The sequence below is a fragment of the Rhincodon typus genome, chromosome 40 (genome assembly GCF_021869965.1).
Source record: "Rhincodon typus isolate 14 chromosome 40, sRhiTyp1.1, whole genome shotgun sequence".
In the NCBI taxonomy this organism is placed as follows: domain Eukaryota; kingdom Metazoa; phylum Chordata; class Chondrichthyes; order Orectolobiformes; family Rhincodontidae; genus Rhincodon; species Rhincodon typus.
The window spans coordinates 3,529,074-3,552,568 of NC_063371.1; the positions used below are offsets into that span (position 1 = coordinate 3,529,074).

The window sequence follows — 23,495 nt, forward strand, 5'->3', positions numbered from 1 at the left end:
GATAATGTGAACTCATTCTCCAGTAGACTAGGCTACAACAAATTCCAGAGTTAAATGAATGTATTGCTTTTGGTCGTGAGATGATTGGTTAAATATCTTAGAGGGTAAAAGGGAGGTGTATCCTAAAAACCGAAAACATCTTTTGTCTGAAAAATAGCTGGACACGAGGTATTTGGATAAAGGCTTCCCAACCTGTATCGGAGTTGTCTAAACTCTGTAACTAGCAGCCTTGTACTCTCTGGCACCCACAGCACCAGGATGATTGACTTCCTGGGTTATCCTTTCTTCCTCTGTACATTACTTGACCCATGTTATTAGACAAAAACCCGATTTTATTTTTCCACACACTGAACTGTTCCCCTGAAGGTTTTAAAACTTTGTTAAAATGCATGCAAACAAAACACTCTGCAGCACCAAGCCCAAAACAACTATACCAAATGAAACACTTCCTCTTCTTAACAGACAAAATATAATTTAAACTGGCAGTTACATGTTGTTCTTAGTGTGATGATACTGTGGCTTTAAAAGGTATGCTTTGTCCTGGTTTCTTGTCCTGGATGAGGTGAGCTGCCGGGCAGTCTATGAGAATATAGACAATTTATGAGGCCTTGGGTATTTTGTTTTAAAAGTTGGAACAATAGAAGCAGCCTGAATGGGTATGGTGAAATTTCCACACAACCAGGATCTTTACTTCAGCTTTCAGCAGTTGCTGTTGGGGTCTTGAAGAGGTGGAAGCTATTTTTTTTTTGTCCTTCTCTTGGTTACAGCCAAAAGTTAGGGGTTTTCTGCTTGTTATGGGAGTTGCACGTAAGACAATCTGAGTTCTGAATTTGCCATTTGCCAAGGGTGTGTTTGTGGGATGTTACTATATTGGAGCAGTTAATTAGTCATAGTTACTGTATCTGTTAAGATCCCACTGGAGTTAAGTTATGTAGATAGGCCAACAAGAGGCGAGGCCACATTGGATTTGGTACTGGGTAATGAACCAGGCCAGGTGTTAGATTTGGAGGTAGGTGAGCACTTTGGTGATAGTGACCACAATTCAGTTACATTTACTTTAGCGATGGAAAGGGATAGGTATATACCGCAGGGCAAGAGTTATAGCTGGGGGAAAGGCAATTATGAGGCGATTAGGCAAGATTTAGGATGCATAGGATGGAGAAGGAAACTGCAGGGGCTGGGCACAATTGAAATGTGGAGCTTGTTCAAGGAACAGCTACTGCGTATCCTTGATAAGTATGTACCTGTCAGGCAGGGAGGAAGTGGTCGAGCGAGGGAACCGTGGTTTACTAAAGAAGTTGAATCTCTTGTCAAGAGGAAGAAGGAGGCTTATGTAGAGATGAGGCGTGAAGGCTCAGTTAGGGCGCTTGAGAGTTACAAGTTAGCCAGGAAGGACCTAAAGAGAGAGCTAAGAAGAGCCAGGAGGGGACATGAGAAGTCTTTAGCAGGTAGGATCAAGGAAAACCCTAAAGCTTTCTATAGGTATGTCAGGAATAAAAGAATGACTAGAGTAAGATTAGGGCCAGTCAAGGACAGTAGTGGGCAGTTGTGCATGGAGTCCGAAGAGATAGGAGAGGCGCTAAATGAATATTTTTCGTCAGTATTCACACAGGAAAAAGACAATGTTGTCGAGGAGAATACTGAGATACAGGCTATTAGACTAAACTGGATTGAAGTTCATAAGGAGGAGGTGTTAGCAATTCTGGAAAGTGTGAAAATAGATAAGTCCCCTGGGCCGGATGGGATTTATCCTAGGATTCTCTGGGAAGCTAGGGAGGAGATTGCAGGGTCTTTCGCTTTGATCTTTATGTCGTCATTGTCTACAGGAATAGTGCCAGAAGACTGGAGGATAGCAAATGTTGTCCCCTTGTTCAAGGAGGGGAGTAGAGACAACCTTGTAATTATAGACCAGTGAGCCTTACTTCGGTTGTGGGTAAAGTGTTGGAAAGGATTATAAGAGATAGGATTTATAATCATCTAGAAAGGAATAATTTGATTGGGGATAGTCAACATGGTTTTGTGAAGGGTAGGTCGTGCCTCACAAACCTTATTGAGTTCTTTGAGAAGTTAACCAAACAGGCGGATGAGGGTAAAGCGGTCGATGTGGTGTATATGGATTTCAGTAAAGCGTTTGATAAGGATCCCCACGGTAGGCTATTGCAGAAAATACGGAGGCGTGGGATCAGAAATTGACTAACTGTAAGAAGACAGAGGGTGGTGGTTGATGGGAAATGTTCATCCTGGAGTTCAGTTACTCGTGGTGTACCACAAGGATCTGTTTTGGGGCCACTGCTGTTTGTCATTTTTATAAACGACCTGGATGAGGGTGTAGAAGGATGGGTTAGTAAATTTGCGGATGACACTAAAGTCGGTGGAGTTGTGGATAGTGCAGAAGGATGTTGCAGGTTACAGAGGGACATAGATAAGCTGCAGAGCTGGGCTGAGAGGTGGCAAATGGAGTTTAATGCGGAAAAGTGTGAGGTGATTCACTTTGGAAGGAGTAACAGGAATAAAGAGTACTGGGCTAATGGTAAGATTCTTGGTAGTGTGGATGAGCAGAGAGATCTCCATGTGCATAGATCACTGAAAGTTGCCACCCAGGTTGATAGCGTTGTTAAGAAGGCGTACGGTGTGTTAGGTTTTATTGGTAGAGGGATTGAGTTTCGGAGCCATGAGGTCATGTCGCAGCTGTACAAAACTCTGGTGCAGCCGCACTTGGAGTATTGCGTACAGTTCTGGTCGCCGCATTATAGGAAGGATATTGAAGCATTGGAAAGGGTGTAGGGGTTGCCTGGTATGGAGGGAAGGTCTTATGAGGAAAGGCTGAGGGACTTGAGGCTGTTTTCGTTAGAGAGAAGAAGGTTAAGAGGTGACTTAATAGAGACATACAAGATGATCAGAGGATTAGATAGGGTGGACAGTGAGAGCCTTTTTCCTCGGATGGTGATGGCTAGCACGAGGGGACATAGCTTTAAATTGAGGGGTGATAGATATAGGACAGATGTCAGAGGTAGGTTCTTTACTCAGAGAGTAGTAAGGGTGTGGAATGCCCTGCCTGCAAAAATAGTAGACTCGCCAACTTTAAGGGCATTTAAATGGTCATTGGATAAACATATGGATGATAATGGAATAGTGTAGGTTAGATGGGCTTCAGATTGGTTTCACAGGTCGGCGCAACATCGAGGGCCGAAGGTCCTGTACTGCGCTGCAATGTTTATGTTCTAAGTTATTCCAATTCTGTCTTTCTTTTGTAATTTTTTAAACTAAGATGTTGGAAATAAATTATGTTTTGCATTAAATCCGGTAGTTTGATCAATCGAATTGCAACACCTCACATTTACCTTTAAAATAAGAAAACATTAGGAGCTAGGCTACCTCCTTAATATATTTTGACGTGGGGTTCTGGTCCATAACATTAGCACAATAGTATCTGCTATTTTGAAGAATGGGTGGGAGGGTGAAGTTGTTGGGATGTACAAGATTCTAAAGGATCTTGAGAGGTTATTTCCCCATGGCTGGGGAACCTAGAACACAGGGAGCTCAGGCTCAAGATAAGTGGCTGGTCATTGAGGGCTGGGATGAAATTTCTTTCAGGAGGCATTGAATTTTTGGAGTTTTTTTATCCCAGAGGGCTGTGGATGTTCCATCGGTGAATTGAATGGAATGGCTGTCTTGGAAACAGTCTTTACAGTCTGTGGAGATGACCATGGAAGTCGCCAGGCCACTGGGAGGACCTGTAATTGGCTGTGTAATGCCCACCATGCAAGGGCATGCACTGTCACACAGGAGACCCCATGAAAGAGGCACTGAATATTATTCCACTGGAGAAAGTTCCAGCACAGAGACAGATTCGGGTGTCCTTATGCACAAAGACTGCACACAGACCTCCAGAAGCGGCCTCACCCACATCCTGTACAATCTCAACATGATGTCCCAACTCCTACACTCAAAGGCCTCAGCGATGAAGGCCGGCGTGCGAGACGTCTTCTCAACCACCCTGTCTACTGGTGATGCCACTTTTGAAGAACAATGTACCTTGAGTGCGTGTAAGCCAGAGATAGACAGGTTCCTGATTAGCAAGGCTGATGGGGAGAAGGTGGGAGAATGGGGGATTCAAAAACATATTAGCCATGATTGAGTGGGAGGTGGGAAGAAGAAGAGTCAATGGGCCGAATGGCCTAATTGCGCTCCTTTATCTTATGGTTTTATGGGGTGGGGAGAACCACTCACCCAAGCAGCTCTCCATCATTGTCCTGGGTGCTGTTGACACCCTCCCTCTAGCTTCCTCCTGGTCACGTGGCTGGCTGGGTGGCAGCAGCCGCCCCGCCCACCTAGTGCGCAGGCGCAGCCCGCCCGGCCTGTGTGACGCGTCTCGGGGGCGAGGACGCTCGGTGACGCGGTGTGCGCGCACGCACGGCCCTGTGTGGGCGGGGATCGGAGCGGGCGGCGCACGCACGGCCCTGGGTGGGCGGGGACCAGGGCGGACGGCGCACGCGCGGCGAGGTGTATGGGTGGAGCGCGCCGGATCCGCCCAATTGTTGGGGGGTGCGCGCGCTCGTTTCCATGTCATTGGCGGCCAGCGCCGGCTGCGAGGGGGACGGAGGGAAAAGCATTGTCTGTCCCGGGAAAGAGAAGGGAGTCGTTCGCGAGTTGTTTTTTCTTCTTCACTGTGGCTTCCAAGGCATCGGGTAAGTGCATATGGCAGGGAGCCGGTGAGTTAATTTTTTTTCCACCCCTTCCTCACTTTCCATCATCTCCATTTTCGGGGTTATGGAGAGAGAGAAGCTGAAGCCGGTGGGCGGGACGGAGCCAGGCGGATGCGCGTCACCCATTGACAGGCATCCGCTCAGCAAATGGGCAGCGTGTCCGGCCCGTCACACCGACCGATTGACGGGCCCGCTGACCAATGGGTGGGGGGTTTGGGTAGGTGGGTCCTCTGTCGGGCAGGGGGGGTGGATGTTTCCGGTTGTGGGGTGGGGATGGAGGGAGATGGGAGGGGGGGAGTGATGACCGATGGCGGCTCTGGGCTTAGCCCTTGTGCGACCTCTAGGCCCCTGCTCCCCTGCTGCAAGGTCACCTTCCCCACTGCCCCACCCCCCTCATCTCCCTGAGGTTACCTCTCTCTCTTCTACCCACCTGTACCCCCAACCCTTCCCTAGTGATAAAAGCAGGAGGAGGCCATTCTGCCCTTCCATTTTCTACTCCGCCTCTTGCTCCAGCCTATTCCCATCTCCCGTCCCCCGCCCTTGAGAACAGGTCCTCGAGGTCTGAGCAACCCAATGACCTCCCGACCCAGCTTCAACTTGACAGAGGTAAGGTGGGAGGCCATTCAGCCTTTCCGACCTCCTACCCCAGTCTCCTCTTCTCTCACTCTTTCCCTCTCTCTTTCCCCTCCGCCACCAAAATGTGGGCCCTCGATTGATATGTCCCACGGCCTGGACAACCCACTGACACTTCCAGGTCTAGGTTCACCTTGACAAAGTCAGGAGGAGGCCACTCTGCCATTGCAGCTATGCCTGTCTGCAAATTGAGGGTCTTGAGACTCTTACTGAGCTTCCCAACTCGACTTCACCTCAAGAAAAGCAGGAGAGGCCACTCTACCCTCCTAGCCTGCTAATCCTCTACCAACTGACCATGCTGGGCCAGCTTCACTTCACTTAACCACAGACATTCAGTCGAGGACTGGGTGATTTATTAACCTCTCCCCAAACCTAGCTTCACTTTGACAGAAGCAGAAGGCTGCTTTGCCTTTCTAATCTGTTACCTGAGGGCATGGCCCAATGGCTGACTTACTGAACTTCCTAACTCAACTTAACCTTGAGAAAAGTAGGAAAGGACAATCTCTACCCTTCCACCACACTCACCTGCTACCTCTATTGAGACTGCCTGACCTGCTGAGGTCAACATGTTTTGTTTTTACCTCTTATTTTGAAACGGTTAGAGTCTCCCCATATGAGGGGAAACATCTACCCTGTCAAGTCCCCCTCAGGACCTTTTATGCCTCAGGAAGATAACCTCTGAGTCTGTGAATCTCCACTGGATAGAGGTCCACCCTGTCCAACTTTTTTGCATCAGATAACTTCCCTCTCCCCTTCCCAAGAAGTAGTGCAGTGAACCTTCTCTGAACTGCCTCTAACACAGCAGTACGTCCTTATTTAAAAAGCAGACCAAAACTGCACACTGTGCCAGGTGTGGCCTAAGCAGGACTCTGCCCAGCTGCAATAATCCATTTGCATTTGTGATGTGTCTGCATTCCATTTGCCTTTCTAATTGCCTGAAGCATTTCTGTACTAACCTTTTAATAAAAAGTAAAGAAGGGGGAAGAGGACAGCACCTAAACAAACCCTTGCCCCTTATAGGATGTTGTTTTTCCCTATTGTGTATTTACTGGTAAAACATGAAAAGCTTTTACATAATAATGATACTCTAAGGCACCTAATCCTAAGATTACACATCATGCTTATGTAAGTTTCATGGCAAAAATGTAGCTCATGGGGTTTTCCATGTTACACAATGGAGAGCACCTTAGACACTGATCTTAACCGTTTACGCTTTGCAACATGGAAGTTAGCCCATCAAGCCTCCTCCAGCATTCAGAATTGTGGCTGATTCTCTGTTTCAATGCTCCTTGATACCTTCAGCTTGGAGAAATTTCTATTTCTTTCTTCAATGTATTCTCCAACCCGGCTGACCCAGCCTTCTGTGGTAGACAATTGAACAGATTCACCAGCCTCTTGGTGAAGAAACCTCTCACTTCAGTCTGCAGTGACCTAACCTGTGTCCTGAGACTGTGACTCCTTGTTCTCGAGTACCATCCCACCACCACCTTATCAAGGGGAGTGTTAGCACAGAATTCAGTCGGTCCAGCCCAGTCTGAATTCTATACGTTTCACAAGATCCATTCCATCCATCGAAAGTCAAGTTAAGGCAGGCCCGGTCTCTCCTCGTGCGGCAAGCCGGCCCTCCCATAGATCAGTCAGGTGGTTCTGGTCTTTCGGAATGTCCCAGTCTGCAACGTTTGCTTGCGCCCAGCTCTTTGCTCTGAAAGACAAGCTCATTTCAGGCGAAGTCTGTGATCCTCCAGCAGCAGTGTTTGCAGATAGAGATGTGAGCAGCAGTTTCTTCCCCACCAGACCTGCCTCGAGGGCAGAGATGTAGAGGGGTTGAAGCTGGCAGCGATCCAGTGGTCAATGCCCTTCTTGGCACCAGCCTAGCTCTGTTTTGGCGCTAATCTGGGAGGTGAGGCCCTCTGCTGGGCGTCTTTAACAGTCGGCTGATCGGAGGGCCATCTGTCGGGATCCTCCATCGACTCCCACACATCCCTGATGTGAAATGCAGATCTCTGCCTGAGAGCTGTGCAGTTTTTCTGCATCTCATTAGAGGGGAATGCCAGAAGGAAAACTAAATTTGAGGCCCACAAGAGGCCTTTTGGCCCATCGAGTCTGTGCTGGCCCCAGAACGCTAATCCCATTTCCCAGCACTTGGCCTGCAGCCTTGTGTGTTATGACATGCCAAGTGCTCCTTCACATACCTTTGTTTTTAAAAGGTTGTGAGGTTTCCTGACTCAATTATCCTCCCAGGCAGTGCATTCCAGACCCTGTGGGTGAAAAAAAAAGTTCTTCAAATCCCTTCTAACCCTCCTGCCTTTCATTTTAAAATTATGGCCCTTGTTATTGACCTTTCATGTGAGAAAGCAACTGCTCCTCTTTCCACTCTGTCCAATCTTACACACCTCTATCAGGTTCCCCCCACCTCAGCCCTGTCTGCTCTAAAAGAAAACAACCCAATTTTATCCAGCCCCTCTTCACTGCTAAACTGCGTCATCCTAGGCAACATCCTGGTGAATCTCCCCTGCACCCCCTCCAGTACGATCCCATCCTTCGTATAGCGCGGAGACCAGAACTGTATGCGGTACTCCAGCTGTGGCCTAACGAAGCCAGCTCCAACATCACCTACCCCGTCTAATCATTTATGCCACAACTGGTAAAGGCAAGTGTTCTGTATTTTAACCACCTTGCTGCTTTAAGCAATCTGTGGACAAGCTCCCCAAGATCCCTCTGTTTCTCTGAACTTAATGTTTTATTTGGTTTGCCATTCTATCTGCTTGAAGCCTGACTTTCCAGCTCTCTTCTGCACTTGGACCTAATTGGCTGCTACAAGACTTTGAACCTCTGAGATGTGACAAGATTCTCAAAGCGTTGTGCGGGAGCACAATCTCTTAACCACACCAAGTAGCATTTGAAGGGGACAGTTTGTTTCTTGTACACAGTGTAAGAACAATTGGGCCGAGACTGGTGTGCTTACACTGGGTTGTGGGACTGTCTGGCTTGTCAGGAATGAGATTGCCCAATCTGACACAGGAATGTTTAAAGGCTCCACTGCAATGAATCACTTGAATCTCAAACTGCAGTTGTGACAAAAGCTCGTTGAAGAGCTCTCCTCCCCCATCCAAGGAGGTCACCTTTATAAAAAGGCATTGGGGCTGGATGTCTCCTAGGCAGCGGACATGAGTGCGGTTGTTTGTACCAGCTGTCCTGTGAGAGGCAGCTCTGGAAGAGAATTGCAGAAGGGTGAACGGTCGACGGGTCAGCCTCTGCTAGAGGCTCGGGCTTGGACGGACAAGTGAGCTGGAGCCAGAAGGGGGTGGACCTGGCTTGGACCTGGTTCTTTCACCCATTTGGCCTGTCACAACTTGAATTCAATGCTGAAACAAAAATCCGTTGAGGAATTGGACCCAAGCAAGAACGGGGTAGGGGCTTGAGTTGTACCGGCAAACGTTGTCTTCTGAGAGCAGTCTTTGTGACACATAAAGGTAGAAGCATAGGCATTGAGAGCCCACTGTGAATCTACCAGGGTTTCTACCTTGTCCATTCTCGGGAGTGCGACAACACGAGTGTCCGTCATCTTTTTAGCACCGGTTCACTGTGAGGGGGAAGCCTTCCTTAAATTGTTGTGTGGCATGTGCACGTCTCTAGCTGGGTCAGCATTTGTTACCCATCGCTAATTGACCTTGGGCCCCCTCAACTATTTCAAAGAGCAATTGAGAGTCGGCCACGTCACTGTGGGTCTGGAGTCCTATGGGACTGGACCGGGTAAAGATGACAGATTTCCTTCCCTGAAGGGAGATTATAATATTTAAAAGTCGTCCAGATGGATGAATGTGGGCAGGATGCTGGCAAATGGTACTTGTTTTATTTTAGATATCTGATCGGCATGGATCAGTTGGATCTAAAGGGTCTGTTGCCGTGCTGTACATTTCTCTAACTCTAGTCAACCCGATGGGCCTTTACGACGGTTGGTGATGGAGACTAGCTTTCCATTCCTGCTGTTTATGAATTGAATTTAAATGCTGCCGGATGTTGTGCCAGGGGTCTGAATGAACACTCGACATCTCACTTGGTGTCAACCCAGCCCTGAGGAGCCATTGCCTCTTTCCTCATCTTCAAAGTGGGTAGTGCACAGTCAGGAAGGAAAAGATCAGATCCTGCGAATTCATGAAGGAAGCCATCTCTAGGGTCATGACCTATCTACTTAGTGCTTGTATCGGTGTGCAAGTACCTACTGAGTGGGAATGCACGTTCCCAAACATTGAAACCAACTGGGCAAAACGTTAGTCCCGGCCCTGTATTCTCCAGGTAACTGGTAACATTGCAACCTACTTTTGTTCAATAACCCTGATAGTTTGACTTTGAAGGTTAAGCTATGCTGTCAAAGTATTTGTGCTGTATCCTGATCCATAATGAGTTGCCATGTGTGTTTTGTTGTGTGGTGAGGTGTGGCACATAATACAGTGGCTGTTGACAAGAATAAATTCTTTGGTAGTCTATCTTAATCCTGGTCTGAATAATGTGTTGCTGATTGCACATCAAAGTGGCAAAGATCAGTAAGATTAAGCCCTGTGTTACAGCACACTTAACTGCAATTTGATATTGTAGTGTGCTACCTGCATGCGGGGCCTTAGCGAGCAGTTTAAAGATTTCTTGAGTCTGCTCCATATCGATGGTTGAACCAAGTATTTCACGTGAACTGTTAGACATTGGACCATGATGTTCAGTGCCAGAGTGCTGTTTATCTTGGCCTCCGAGTGCAAAGCTCAGTAGTTAAAAGTGTGAACTTTTTAGTACTCTGGGGCTCAATGCAGACTCAAGCAAGGGTAATGTAGTAAAACTGCAATATGGAATCTTAACCATTGTCCCCTAACATTCAGTGACATTACATTAAGTGAATACCCTCCTATCCACATTCTGGGGTTACCGTCAACCAGAAACTGAACTGGACCAAGAGCAGGTCAGAGGCTGGGAATCCTGCAGCGAGTAACTCCCCTCCTGACTCACCACCCAAAGCCTGTCCCACCATTGACAAGACACAAGTCAGGAGTGTGATGGAGTACTCCCCACTTGCCCTGGATGGGGGCAGCTCTAACAACACTCGAGAAACTCAACACCATCCAGGACAGAGCAGCCCCCGCTCGATTGGCACCACATCCACTCCTTACACTTCCAACGCTTAGTAGCAGCAGTGTTTAACATCTACAAGATGCACTGCAGCAATTCGCCAAGACTTGAACAGCAGTTTCCAAACCCCACGACTGCTTCCATCCGGAAGGACAAGGACAGCAGATACATGGGAATACCACCCCCTGCAAATTCCCTTCCGAGCCGCTCACCATCCTGACTTGGAAATATATCGGCTGTTCCTTCAGTGTTGCTGGGTCAAAATCCTGGAACTCCCTCCCTAACGGCACCGTGTGGATGTCCCTACACCACTGCAGCGGTTCAAGAAGGCAGCTCAACCTCCATCTTCGGGGCAGTTGGGGCGAACAGGGCAATAAATGCTGGGCCTAGCCAGTGGCACCTATTTCCCATGAATGAATGAATTAAAAAAAACAAAGTTTTTTTAGTTTTTGGGAGAGTGGGCGGTGTGGGGCAGTTGCCGATCGATTTAAAAGCTGTTCCAAACTTTGTGAACCTCCCATGAGGTCTCGCAAGCTGGCACAGGGAGTCACAAAGTGCAGCCACCTCTCTTTGTTGGACCCTGGATGGTGGACTCCTGGGATTAGCGTGCGCTGTACCCTGTGGCGTTCACTGGCAGGCTGTGTAAATAGGGGAGCCTATCTGACCAGCTGTTGGCTTTGTGATCCAAGCCCTGGTTTGTTTGACACCTTTCCTTCTGGAATCGGTTGTGAACAAGGCATTTGGAATCTCTGCCTGCTGCACTCCCCTCAGCAAGGTTGGGAGTAGGGCCCAGTACCTATCGCAGTGGAACTGAAACTATTGACTTGCTGGGCCCAGTGCGCCATTGTTGTAGGCACTGTGTCGTCATAATTGTCACCCAGTGCAACTAGTAAACAGTTTGAGGAATGTTCTATGGGACTTCTCTTTTTGTGAATTGTCAGCGGCTTCTCTCTTTTTAAGCAAAGTGTATCTCCTTCTCCTCCTCCTTCGCCTCCCCAGCCCCCAGCCCCGCACTACTGGGTTCATGCTGGGAGATTACCATTCTCCAGCCTGTGCCTGCTGTACTTTGCCTAAGTGCCTGTTCTGGATGACCAGTCTGAGCTGTGACGGCGGACTCTGGCCTGAGGTCTCGGCCTCGCTCCATCCTTTGCATCTCCCAACCCCATGTCCTGAAGGACAGGATCTTCCTGTTCCCCGTCTGCGTGCCCTTTTCTGCTGATCCTAGCCAGCCTGATTCCAGCCTTGAGATTTGCCCCCTCCCTTCCCAAAATGCCGCCTGCTGAAACCTACTACTGCCCTCCGCCCTCCTGCAGTTACATTCGGACCATGCGGGAAAAGATTGTGCAAATATTGAGTACTTTGAGCTCACTGTTTTGTCTTTTCTTTCAGAGCGTTCTTAAACTCTTGTTGTCTTTATTTTTCTTTGTCTGACTGCATTGCTAACATTCCCCTCTTTTTCCTCTTTGTGTTTCATGACTTCCAGAAGAGCTGTGGTGAGATCAGGAGGTGACAACAAAAATGCATCGATTAAGGACTTGTGCTGCTAAGCTGAGGCCATTGACAGCCTCTCAGACTGCTAAAAAATTATCACACAATGGGCCAGCAGTGTCTAGGACGTTTCAGCAAGGCCGCTTCTATACGGCGCCTGTGGCAGCTGAGCCCTTTCTGAGTGGGACTAGTTCGAACTATGTTGAGGAAATGTACTTTGCGTGGCTTGAAAACCCACAGAGTGTTCATAAGGTAAGCCCCCGACTGCTCCTCTCACTCCGTGGCAACCCATAGAAAAGCTTTGCACTGCCAGGTAAGTGTTCAGGGAGGTTTGCAGCAACCTCGGAGAGAACAGGGGCACCTCGCTCACTTTGTTGTTCCAATTTTGCACAAGATGTCTGCCTTTGGAATGCTTTGCGAGAAGAGAGACCGTTGCTACAATCACTGTGGTGTCGGCGGAGTATAACCTGCAGCTTGCCCAAGATTTCAAGCAACTGGATCATTTTAACCTGGAGTTGTACGGCAAAGCTGGCTGCTTCCTGTTCTTTAAATGCGGGGGAGGCATCAAAGTTAAAAAGCCATTGGGGATCTCTTATCTATCAAAAGATGTTTTATGTAGCTACAGAAATCGACGTCTGATTCACATGTTCTGTATTTAGTTGTTTCTTGAAGCAAAAAAGTTTTTAAAACAAAGTACTTCAGTGCTGAGAGGAGATGCTTTGCAGAAATTGCATTTGTCAGGACACGTGCAAGAATACCAAATTTCAAACGATCACAATACTCTCATCAACACGTGCTCCACGTGACTTAAGAGCGAATTGCTCTCCTTTGCTTTCTCTGTGGCAACACCTCAGCCAATAAGTCAACTTGCTGACCAGTTGAAGCTCTTTTCCCCTGCAGTATAAATTGGCCTGACAATCTGAAATTTGCCACTCTTGCAAGTGTCCTGATGAGTGCAAGACAAAAATAAGCTTCAACAGCATGCCTCTTCAGCAAGGCATGAGTTCTGTTCTACAGAATGACCTTTAAAAATCTGTACTGAAGTGTCATGGGCAAAAGAGGGCATGTAAACATACTGGAATATAAAATCCAGAAGAATCGAAAGAGGTTTCTTAACAAGTAAGTACAAAACGAAATGGTGTGGGATTGATCGACCGATTAGAGACCAGAGTGTACCTTCGCGGGTGGCGGTAGAACCTGTTTCTTTACAAATACTTGTCTTGCTTGTGAAAGAGAGAGCTGATGCATACATTGCAGTTGAGGGGAAGTCTGATATATTTGATGGGAAAACCACTGCATCACAGAAGAGGCCATTCTGTCCACTGGGACCGGATCTTTTAGCTGTACAATCAGCTGAATCTCAGTTTTACTTGCTCTTGTCTGTGGGCTGTGTGGGTTAGGGCTTCTCAAGTGTGTACCCGAATAGTTCTTAAATATAGAGGAATTAATTCTTGAGAACGCCCCTGCTCCCTTGAGACAGCAAGTTCCAGATCTCCCACATCCTCTGTGTGTAAAATAGTCACAACTCTAACCTTTTGAATCTCTTCATCCTAAGTCTCTGCCCTCTGGTTAGTTATTCTATGCACAAGGAGATGAGTCCTTCCTCCCAAGTCTGTCTCAATGCATTGTTTTCCCCACTCCATTAACTCTCCCCTCAGCCTGCTCTGTGGGGGCGAAAGCCTATCCGATCTTTGCTCATGTTTAAATTTCTCCACAAAATCCTTAAATCTTTGCAATTGCATAAGGACATACATAAATCAAAACAGCAAGAGGCCATTGAGTCTGCCCTGCCATTCAAAAAAATTCCTGGCAGATCTAATTGTGGCCTTGTTTTCCTGTCTATCCTCCAGAACTCCCTTGTCGCTCAGAAGTCCGTCTCTCCCAATTCTGAATGTGTTCAAAGACACCGCCTCTGCTGTCTGGGAAGAGAATTCCTTCAGTATCAAACTTACTGAGAGGGAAAAAGAAAGCCCTCCTCGTGTCCAATAATTATTTCAAATCTCTGTCTCCCTAGTCCTAGATTCCCACATTCTCTTTCTTTCTCCATCCAGCCTGTCATTTCCCAACAGAATCTTATTTATTTGAATAAGGTCGCCTCTCATTCTTCTAAAATCTCAATGTGTGTAGGCTCAACTTGTTCAGCTATTCCTGATAAGACAAATCTCTTCAACCTGGGAAGCAGTCAACTGAACTTTCTCTGAACTGTGCCATTATGACTGTCATTTAAGGTGACGAAGTCCCTATAGATTACATTAGGTGTGGTTTCACCAATGTTATACACAGTTTGAGATTTCCCTGATTTTATGCACCATTGACCTCACAATAAAGACCTGCGATCCATTTGCCTTCCTGATAACTTGCTGTACCTGCATATTTTGTGATTCATGTACCAGACACCCAGATCCCTCTATACCATTGCATTTTGCAGTCTCTTCCGTTTTTTTCCCCTGTTCTTCCTGCCAAAGTGGCAACCTCACATCCCACCTTTCCTGATCTGCTACATTTTTCCCTTAGCCTTTCCTGATCTGCCACTCACTTAGCCTTTTCCATAACTCTTTCATCACACTTCTATCCTTCTCACAGCTTGTTTTTTTCAGTCAGCAAATTTGGTTACAGCACAGTGATCCTTCATCCAAATCGTTTAATGTAAGTTGTGGCCCCAGCACTGATCCATGCAAAGTTCCTTTTTTCTTTCCCATCCTGAAAGTCTCTTGACTCTGTGTCTCCTCTTAGTTATTCAATCTTCCATCCATCCTAGACTAGCTCCTACTTTGTGTAGAAGCCTTTTATGTGTCACATTTGGATCGCCAAATACATCACATCTCCTGGTTCCCCTTTATCCATCTGCCTGTTAGATTTCTCCTTTGCTGCTATCCTCATGTTTAAATCAGTGGAAAATTTTTATATTGGATAAATTTTAATTGGAAGTGAATTGAATTGTTTATTTGATCACGGAGCAAGTGAGCAAAGATGTGTATCCTAGGGCTCTTACAGTGCAAACGAAGAAAGTAATGACAATCAACCATCTAGCTAAGTGCCACATGACCAGTGGATCTCTAAACCACAAACAAAAAAATTGAATCCAGAATATTTGATACTGCTAAGCAGCCCGACAAAGCCTCTACCTATTGTGTTTTGTTTGTCAGCCTTATTTGAAATGGGATGACCTGATCAGATTAATTTAGCTGCCACTGATTTGCGTTACTTAATGAGAACAATTTGAGGTTTGGAAGGATCTGTTTCAGCAAGCACTGGGCCACTCTGCAAGCTGCTGAGTAACTTCAGAAGCGATGTGGATTTGAGCCCTGCTCGGGGACCCCAGTTGCTATAGGAAGGATGTTATTAAATTGGAAATGGTGCAAACAAAGATAGACAATGATGTTACTGAAACCGGAAGGTTTAAGTTACAAAGAAGGGCTGGGACTCATTTCCCCGGAGCGTAGGAGGCTGAGGGGTGACCTTATGGAATGTTACAAAATCATGAGGGGCATGGATAGGGTAAAAAGCCAAGGTCTGTTCCTCAGGGGAGTCCAAAACTAGAAAGCACAGGTTTAAGGTGAGGGAAAGATTTAAAAGGAACCTGAGTGGTAACATTTTCACACAGGGTGCTGTGTATGGAACGAGCTGCTAGGGGAATTGGTAGAGCCTGATACAACGTCATTTAAAAAACATTTGGACAGGTACATGAATAGGAAAAGATGAGAGGGATATGGGTCAAATGCGGGCAAATGGAACTAATTCAGTTTAGGAAATCTGGTTGACGTGGATGAGTTGAGCTGAAAGGCCTATTTCTCTTTCTGACTCGATATCAACCAGGCTGACACTTCAGTGCAGCACCATATTGCTAAACGATCACTGATCTGATTGATGCTAGCGTGATCTGTGCCCTTTGCAAATTGCTAGCTGACCCAGCAATGATGTTTACCTTCTCAGCCAATTCATTGGCTCTCAAGAGTGTCCCAGAAGTGTGAAACATGATACGCATAAAGGACAATGCAGAACGCAGCCATGCAGTCTGTCCCATCGAAATGCAAGTGTTGTTCAATTAGTCTCAATTGCCACTTTTTGTCTGTTACAGTCAGAAGAGCTTTTCTTTTCAAGTATGTAAGCAATTCCCTTTTCAAAGTTGTTACTCAATCTGCTTCCCCTGCCCTTTTGGATCACCACTTACTGTTTCCTTTCTCCTTCGAGTTTTAAAAAGAAACGGTTCAGAGCTGGCAAAAGTAGTTAGTTCCCTTACAGTCTGAACCAGGCGAAAGTGATGATGCAGAGCAAGGAAACGGCAGAGCAATTAAACAACTGCCTGACAAAAAGACACCTCATATTTTAAAAAGGATGGAGCGGGAAAACGGGGAATTACAGTCCTGCTGGCCTAATGCCAGTGGGAAAGAAAATGCTGGAGTCTATTATAAAGGATGCGATAACAAGACACTTAAAAACTAACACTAATGTTGCACAAAGTCAACACTGATTTATGGAAAGGAAATCATGTTAGACAAACCTTTTGGAGATTTTTTGAGGGCATTAACTCGTAGAATAGATAACAGAAAACCCAGTGGATGTGTTCCATTTGAATTTTTAGAAAGCTTTTGATAAAATTCCCTGAGAAGAAGTTGTAAGATTGAAGCGCATGGGAAGCATACTGGCATTGATTGAGAGTTGGTTAGCAGACAGGCAAGTTTTTTTCAGTAGAAGGCAGTGACCAATGGGTTACTGCAGGGATCTGTGCTTGGACCCCAGTTATTTGCAATGCATATTAATGATGTGAAAGAGGAAATCAAATGTGATATTTCCAAATTTGCAGATAACACAAAATTGAGAAATTGAGTACGGTGAGAGTGAAGAGGCTGCAAGCCTGCAATTTAGACAAGTTGAATCAATATGCAAATACATGGCAGATGTATTTATGTATATAAAGTGGATAAGTGTAATGTCGTTCACTGGGGAAAAAACAATGGCAGAGTATTATTTAAATGGTGATAGATTGAGAAATGTGGATGTATACAGAGACATGAGTGCCCTTTACCCAGTTGTTGAAAGAAAGCAGGCATATGGATTAATAAGTTAGGAAGGCACATGGTCTTTTGGCCTTCATTGTGAACGAATTTAGGTTCAAATGTAAGAATGTCTTGCTGCAGTTGTATAAAGCCTTGGTGAGACCGTGCCTCTAGTATTGCATGCAGTTTTGGTCTCCTTACCAAAGAGAGAATATACATGGCCTAGAGACAGTGCAAGGGACGTTCACAGGGCTTCTGGGGAATGGCAGGAGTGTCCTATGATGAGGGTTGGTATGACTGAGCCTGTATTCACTTGAGTTTAGAAGAATGAGAGGGGATCTGATTAAAAGGCATCAGATTCTTAGGGCAGGGAGGATTTTTTTCCTAGCTGAAGGCGGCCCAGAGAAAGGACTCTGACACAGATACAGGTGAGAGTGTGGGGATGGGTTGGTAAATAAGTTTGCTGACGACTCCAATATGGGCCGTGTGGTTAATTTTGAGGAAGAAGCTGTGGATTACAGGAGGATATATGGATGGGTTGATCTGATGGGCAGTGGTAGACGGAATTTAGCCCTGATGAGTGTGACGTGATGCATGTTGGAAGAAGTAACAAGACAAGGGACTACTCAGTGAATGGCAACACATTAGGAAGCTTAGAGGAAAAGAAGGATCTTGGGGAGCATGTCCATACAAGACATGGTATAGGTTATAAGTGCAGGGAGGTTATGTTGGAGCTGGACAGGCCTTTGGTTAGGCCACAGCTGGAGTACTGTGTGCAGTTCTGGTCCCCACACTGAGATCAGAGCTGATCTGATCAACCTCAACTCCACTTTCTTGCATTTCCCCATAACCCCTGATTTCCTTACTGACGAAAAATTTGCCAGTCTCAATTTTGAATATACTTTCTGTGTGCAGTTCTGGTCCCCACACTAAAGGAAGGATGGGTTGCACTGGAGAGGGTGCAGAGGAGGTTCACCAGGATGTTGCCTGGGACAGACCAGTTTAGCGATGGAGAGGCTGGATAAACTGGGGTTGTATTCTTTGGAGCAGAGAAGGTGGGGGGGGGAGGAGATGAATTTGATAGAGGTGTGCAAGATTAAGAGGGATATGGACAGGGGAATAGAAAGCAGCTGTTCTCCTTAGTTGAAGAGTCAATAACAAGGTGGAAAGCAGGAGGTTTAGAGGGGATTGGAGGAAAGGTCTTTTCAGCCAAAGGACGGTGGGGATCTGGAATGCACTGCCTGGGAGGGTAGTTGAGGCTGGAAACCTCTCAACCTTTTTTTTGGAAAAAAAAGTACTTGGAGTGTCATAACGTTTAAAGCTCTGGGCCTAGTGCTAAAATGTGAAATTATTGTTGGTAGGCTAGTGCTGACTGAATGGGTCGAAGGACCTGTTCTGTGCTGTATGACTCTATTGTAAGCCATTTCGTAATGAGATGGGAAATCTCAACGGAACGCACGGTCCGTGCCCCGTAAAGCCATAGTCCGTCAACACTGTATTGAACTGTAGCCCGGTCTCGAGCCCTGAACTGGGAGGCAATGGCATGGTTGGAATCCACTGAGTGATGTCGGAAGCCAAAATGACTGACCGAATCGATCGATGGTGTCCACCTCTGGAGATAGGATGAGGGCAGCATCAAAGACCTTGAAAGAGGCTCATGGAGGCTTAACACTGGATGGGTCGAATGGCCTGTTTCTACACTACATGTACTCGTATGTAAACATTTCAGTTTTTGGCACCACACAGTAGTCACAGCACTGTTGCCAGTCTGAATGTCGCATGCCTTCTTGAGTGGTCTATTTTTAGTCAGTTGAAGGTCACCAGGGGACGTGTGATGTTTGTTGGAGCGGGGATCCAATTATACCAACAGTCTAATGTGCGAGAATCAGATCTCTGACACGGCCTCACTTCTTCCTCTGATTGTCACAAAACAAAAAGATTCACAGCTAAGGCAGCCGCCGCCCAGGAAATGAATTGTAGTTTCTTTTGGAGCCAGGTCAAGAAGTTCCACCTAGTTAAAAGACACAATTGGTGAGGGGAGAGGTCCCAGTTATGGTTGGCTATCACCAGGTACCCATAAAACATAAGTGCTAGGCCATTCAGCTCATTGAGTCTGCTCTGCCATTCAATACAACCATGGCTGTTCTGATAATCTCCAACTCCACTTACTGCCTTTTCGCCTCAAAACCCTCGCTCCCCGTACTGATTAACAACCTAACACATGGGCACAGGATGCAATGGATTATTTGCAGAGAGGGAGGGAGGGAGGAAAATCGCCACTTTGAATAAAAAAACATGTAGCTTAATCCTTGATATCGAACGAACTTCGGCTCATGGAATCTACCTGAGGGTGGGGAACATTGGAATAGTGGAGCATCAAAGGACTCCAGTGTGTGTCCTCTGTTCCTGGCTGTGGGGAATTGTGACAAGGTGGCATGTTGGATCGGTGTCTGATTTGCTCTGCAGATGGGATCGGATGACTGTGTGCTGTAGTTGAGGCAGCAAACAGCGGTGGTGCAGAGAGAACCTGAGGCCTGTGTCACTTCAAACCAAATGGCCTCATGGGGCTGTGGGAGGCTGGAAGTGCCAAGTATTAAGGGTCAGATTCAAGGTCACCGAACATAACCTTGTCAGTTTGAACAGACAACATTGCAGTGTCTGACTAAAGGGTTTGAATACCTGCATGTTGTGTCTTTTACAGCTAATTTTCCAGATAAATGCAGCACTTAGGTAGCTGAAAGGAGATTGTGGCTGTAGCTGGTTGTCAGTCAGGCACGTGAGGAGGTTTATTCCAGAACAGTACTGCAGTTGAGGCCAGGAGTAACTGAGCTGCAGTTATAAAGTCATCCAGCACAGAAATAGACCCTTTGGTCCAACCAGTCTGTGCTGACCATAATCCCAAACTAAACTAGTCCCATCTGTCTGTGCTTGGCCCATATCCCTCCAAAGCTGCTTTATTCATGTACTTATCCAAATGTCTTTTAAACATTGTAACCGCACCCACATCCACCACTTCCTCTGGAAGTTCATTCCACACATGAACCATTCTGTGTTTTAAAAAAAACAAAAGTTGCCCCTTGTTATTTTTTAAATCTTTCTCCTCTCACCTTAAAAATATGCCCCTTCAACCTGAACTCCTGCACCGTAGGGAAAAGACCCCTTATCTATACCCCTCATGATTTTATAAACCTCTATAAGGTCATCCCTCAACCTCCGACACTGCAGGGAAAAAAGTCCCAGCTTATCCAGCCTCTCCCCATAACTCAAACCCCCACCCAATCCCAGCAACATCCTGGTCAATCTCTTCTGAACATTCTCCAGTTTAATAATATCCTTCCTATAACAGGGCGACCAGAACTGGACACAGTACTCCAGAAGAGGTCTCACCAATATCCTGTACAGCCTCAACATGACGTCCCAATTCCTATATCAAAGGTCTGAGCAATAAGGCAGATGTGCTGAACGCCTTCTTAACCATCCTGTCTACATGTGGCACAAACTTCAAAGAATTATGTACCTGAACCCCTAGGTGCCTCTGTTCTACAACACTACCCAAGGCTCTACTTTTAATTGTACAAGTCCTGTCCTTGTTTGTTTTACCAAAATACAATACCTCGCATTAATCCAAATTAAACTCCATCTGCCACTCTTCAGCCCATTGACCCAATTGATCAAGATCTCTTTGTAGCCTTCGACGACTTTATTCACTGTCCAATGTACCACTAATTTCCCACAAACTTACTAACCATGCCTTCTATAGTCTCATCTAAATCATTTACATAAATGACAAACAAAAGCAGACCCAGCGCCAATCCCGGTGGATCACCGCTGGTCGCAGTTCTCCAGTCCGAAAATCAACCCTTCACCACTTTCTGTCTCCTGTTAAGCCAATTTTATATCTGATTGGCAAGCCCACCCTGAATACCTATTGACTTGATTAACTTGGCTACAATGCGGAACCTTGTCAAAGGCCTCACTAAATTTGGGGAGGTAATTATGAATTTGTTTGCCTCCCAACAATAGGTTGGGTGGAGTGGGGGGGGGAGCGGGGCGGGGTTCAGATCTCCATATGACAGTGTACTGCATGAGTTTCATTTGCTTTCTAGTTGAGTAAACTAGTTGCTAAGGAGCTAAGGGAAGAGAATGTGCAGAGACTTTCTGAAATTGTATTGAGAGCTCCACTGGCTAGGTTAGTAATTGTTACCCAACCCCCACATACCCCAGAGAGGGTGCTGGAGCAAGAAAAGCTAAGGGCTGGAGAAACTCAGCAGCTCTGGCGGCCTCTGTGGAGAGAGAAGGCGAATTAATGTTTCCGTTCAGTGTATTTCTCCTTCAGAATGGAGATGGTGATGAGCTGCTACACTCCTTGTTATTTAGGGATACCCACAGTGCCGTTAGGGAGGGAGTTCCAGGACTTTGACCCACCGACACTGTAGGAATGGCCAAAATATTTCCAAGTCTTAATCAATTGGGTCAATGGGCTGAAGAGTGGCAGATGGAGTTTAATTTGCATAAATGCGAGGTAAAACAAACAAGGGCAGGACTTAATACAATTAAAAGTAGGGCCTTAGGTAGTGTTGTAGAAGACAGAGGTTTGAGGTACATGATCCTTTGAAGTTTGTGTCACATGTAAACAGGGTGGTTAAGAAGGCATTTAGCACGCTTGTCTTCATTGCTCAGTGTAGGAGTTGGGACGTCATGTTGAGGTTGTACAGGACATTGGTGAGGCCTCTTCTGGAATGCAGTGCCCACTTCTGGTTCCCCAGTTATAGTAAGGATGTTATTAGACTGGAGCGGGTTCAGAAGAGTTACCAGGATGTTGCCAGGAATGGAGGGTTTGAGTTATAAGGATAGGCTGGGACTTCCTTCACTGGAGTGTAGGAGGTTGAGGGGTGACCTTATAGAGGTTTATAAAGACATGAAGGGTATAGATAAGGTAAATGGCAGTTGTCTTGTCCCTAGGGTTGGGGAATTCAAGACTAGGAGGCATATTTTTAAGGTGAGGAAAAAAGATTTTTAAAAAGACACGAGGGGCAATTTTTTTACACTGAGTGGCTTGTGTGTGGAATGAACTTCAGGAGGAAGTGGTGCATGTGGGTACAGTTACAACATTTGAAAAACGTATGAATAACTACATGAAGATATGTTTTGAGGGATATGGGCCAAGTGCAGATAGGTGGGACTATTTTAGTTTGGGATTATGGTTGGCATGGACTGGTTGGACTGAAAGGTCTGTTTCCATGCTGGATGACTCTATTAATCTATAAGTCAGGATGATGAGTGGCTCAGAGGGGAGCTTGCAGTGGGTGGTGTTCCCATGTATCTGCTGGCCTTGTCCTTCTAGATGAAAGTGGTTGTGGGTTTGGAAGGTGCTTGGTGAGTTTGACCATAAGATGTAGGGGCAAAAGTACGCCATTTGCCCTATTGACTCTGCTCCCCATTCAATGAGATCTGAGCTGATCTGATCAACCTCAACTCCATTTTCTTGCATTTTCCCCATAATCCTTGATTTCCTTACTAATAAAATTTGCCAGTCTCAATTTTGAATTAGTTGCTAACCAGCCTCGACAGCCCTCTGTGGTAAAGAATTATACAGATTCACTACCCTCAGAGAAGAAATTCCTCCTTATCTCTGTCCCAACTGGGCAACGCTTTGCTCTCACATTATAATCTCTGACCCATATCACTTAGACAAGGCTAAGCAACTTTTCCACAGCCACACTATCAAGCCTCCTAAGAATGTGTGTACACGTGTTTCAGTAGGTCGCCTCTTGTTCTCCTAAACTCCAGTGAGTACAGATCCAATCTACTCGACCTCTCCTCAGAAGACAGTCCCTCCATACTTGTGGTCCTCCTAGTGAACTTTCTCTTGACTGCCTCCAATTCCAGTCTATCTTTCCTTAGATAAGTGCCCCAAAACTGTTGACAGTATTGCAGCTGTGGTCTGACTGGTGCCTTGTACAGTTTTAGCAAAACCTCCCTATTTTTATACTCCATTCCCTCTGAAATAAAGGCCAACATTTCATTGGCCTTCCCTAATCCGCGTTGAACTTGGACACCGCCTTTTTGTGATTCGTGCACAGGGCTCTCAAATCGTTCTCTTCTGTTGTTTCCTGTTGTCTTCATTTAAGTCATAAAAAGTTCCTTTTCCTACCAAAGTGCATAATGTCACAATTTATATTCCATCTGCCAAGTTTTTGTCCACTCCCTTAACCTACAGACTCTGTTATCTTTACCACTTGCTTTGCCATCTCTTTTTACTATCTTATCTATATTACGTTCCCTCATGCAAGTCACTGATACAAATTGTAATTAATTATAGCCCCAGCATTGATCCCTGTGGCGCTCGAGTACAGATTGCCATTGTGAAAATGTCCCTTTTTTCCCCTACTACTAGTTAGCCAATTCTCTGTCCATGCTCATTTATATCCCCAAATCCAATGGGCTATTACCTTATTAAATAGCCTTCCCAAACTTCTTTTGGAAATATTTTACCTACAACCTTCCTGGAGCTTCATATTCCTCTATCTGGCCCATCTCGCAGTGCTCCTTCCTC

General features: G+C 46.1%; 2 protein-coding genes across 5 annotated transcripts in view; one reads left to right on the forward strand and one right to left on the reverse strand.

Annotated features, from left to right (window-relative positions):
* The window catches only part of stard7 (StAR-related lipid transfer (START) domain containing 7), a 49,869-nt gene extending 45,607 nt beyond the window's left edge, over nucleotides 1-4,262 (reverse strand). Inside the window, exon 1 of the mRNA XM_048618742.1 lies at nucleotides 4,231-4,262. The gene's annotated coding sequence lies outside the window, so the exon portion shown is untranslated. The remainder of the gene's footprint in view (nucleotides 1-4,230) is intronic.
* Nucleotides 4,263-4,534: 272 nt separating this feature from the next.
* Nucleotides 4,535-23,495, forward strand: part of LOC109922059 (2-oxoglutarate dehydrogenase complex component E1) — an 80,330-nt gene continuing 61,369 nt past the window's right edge. For 3 of the 4 annotated variants that reach the window (XM_048618745.1, XM_048618747.1, XM_048618744.1), the window contains exons 1-2: nucleotides 4,535-4,688; nucleotides 11,938-12,194. In XM_048618745.1, coding sequence (XP_048474702.1) covers nucleotides 11,973-12,194 — 222 coding nt within the window. In that variant the 5' untranslated portion in view covers nucleotides 4,535-4,688; nucleotides 11,938-11,972. The remainder of the gene's footprint in view (nucleotides 4,689-11,937; nucleotides 12,195-23,495) is intronic. The other variant, XM_048618746.1, reaches the window with a different exon arrangement.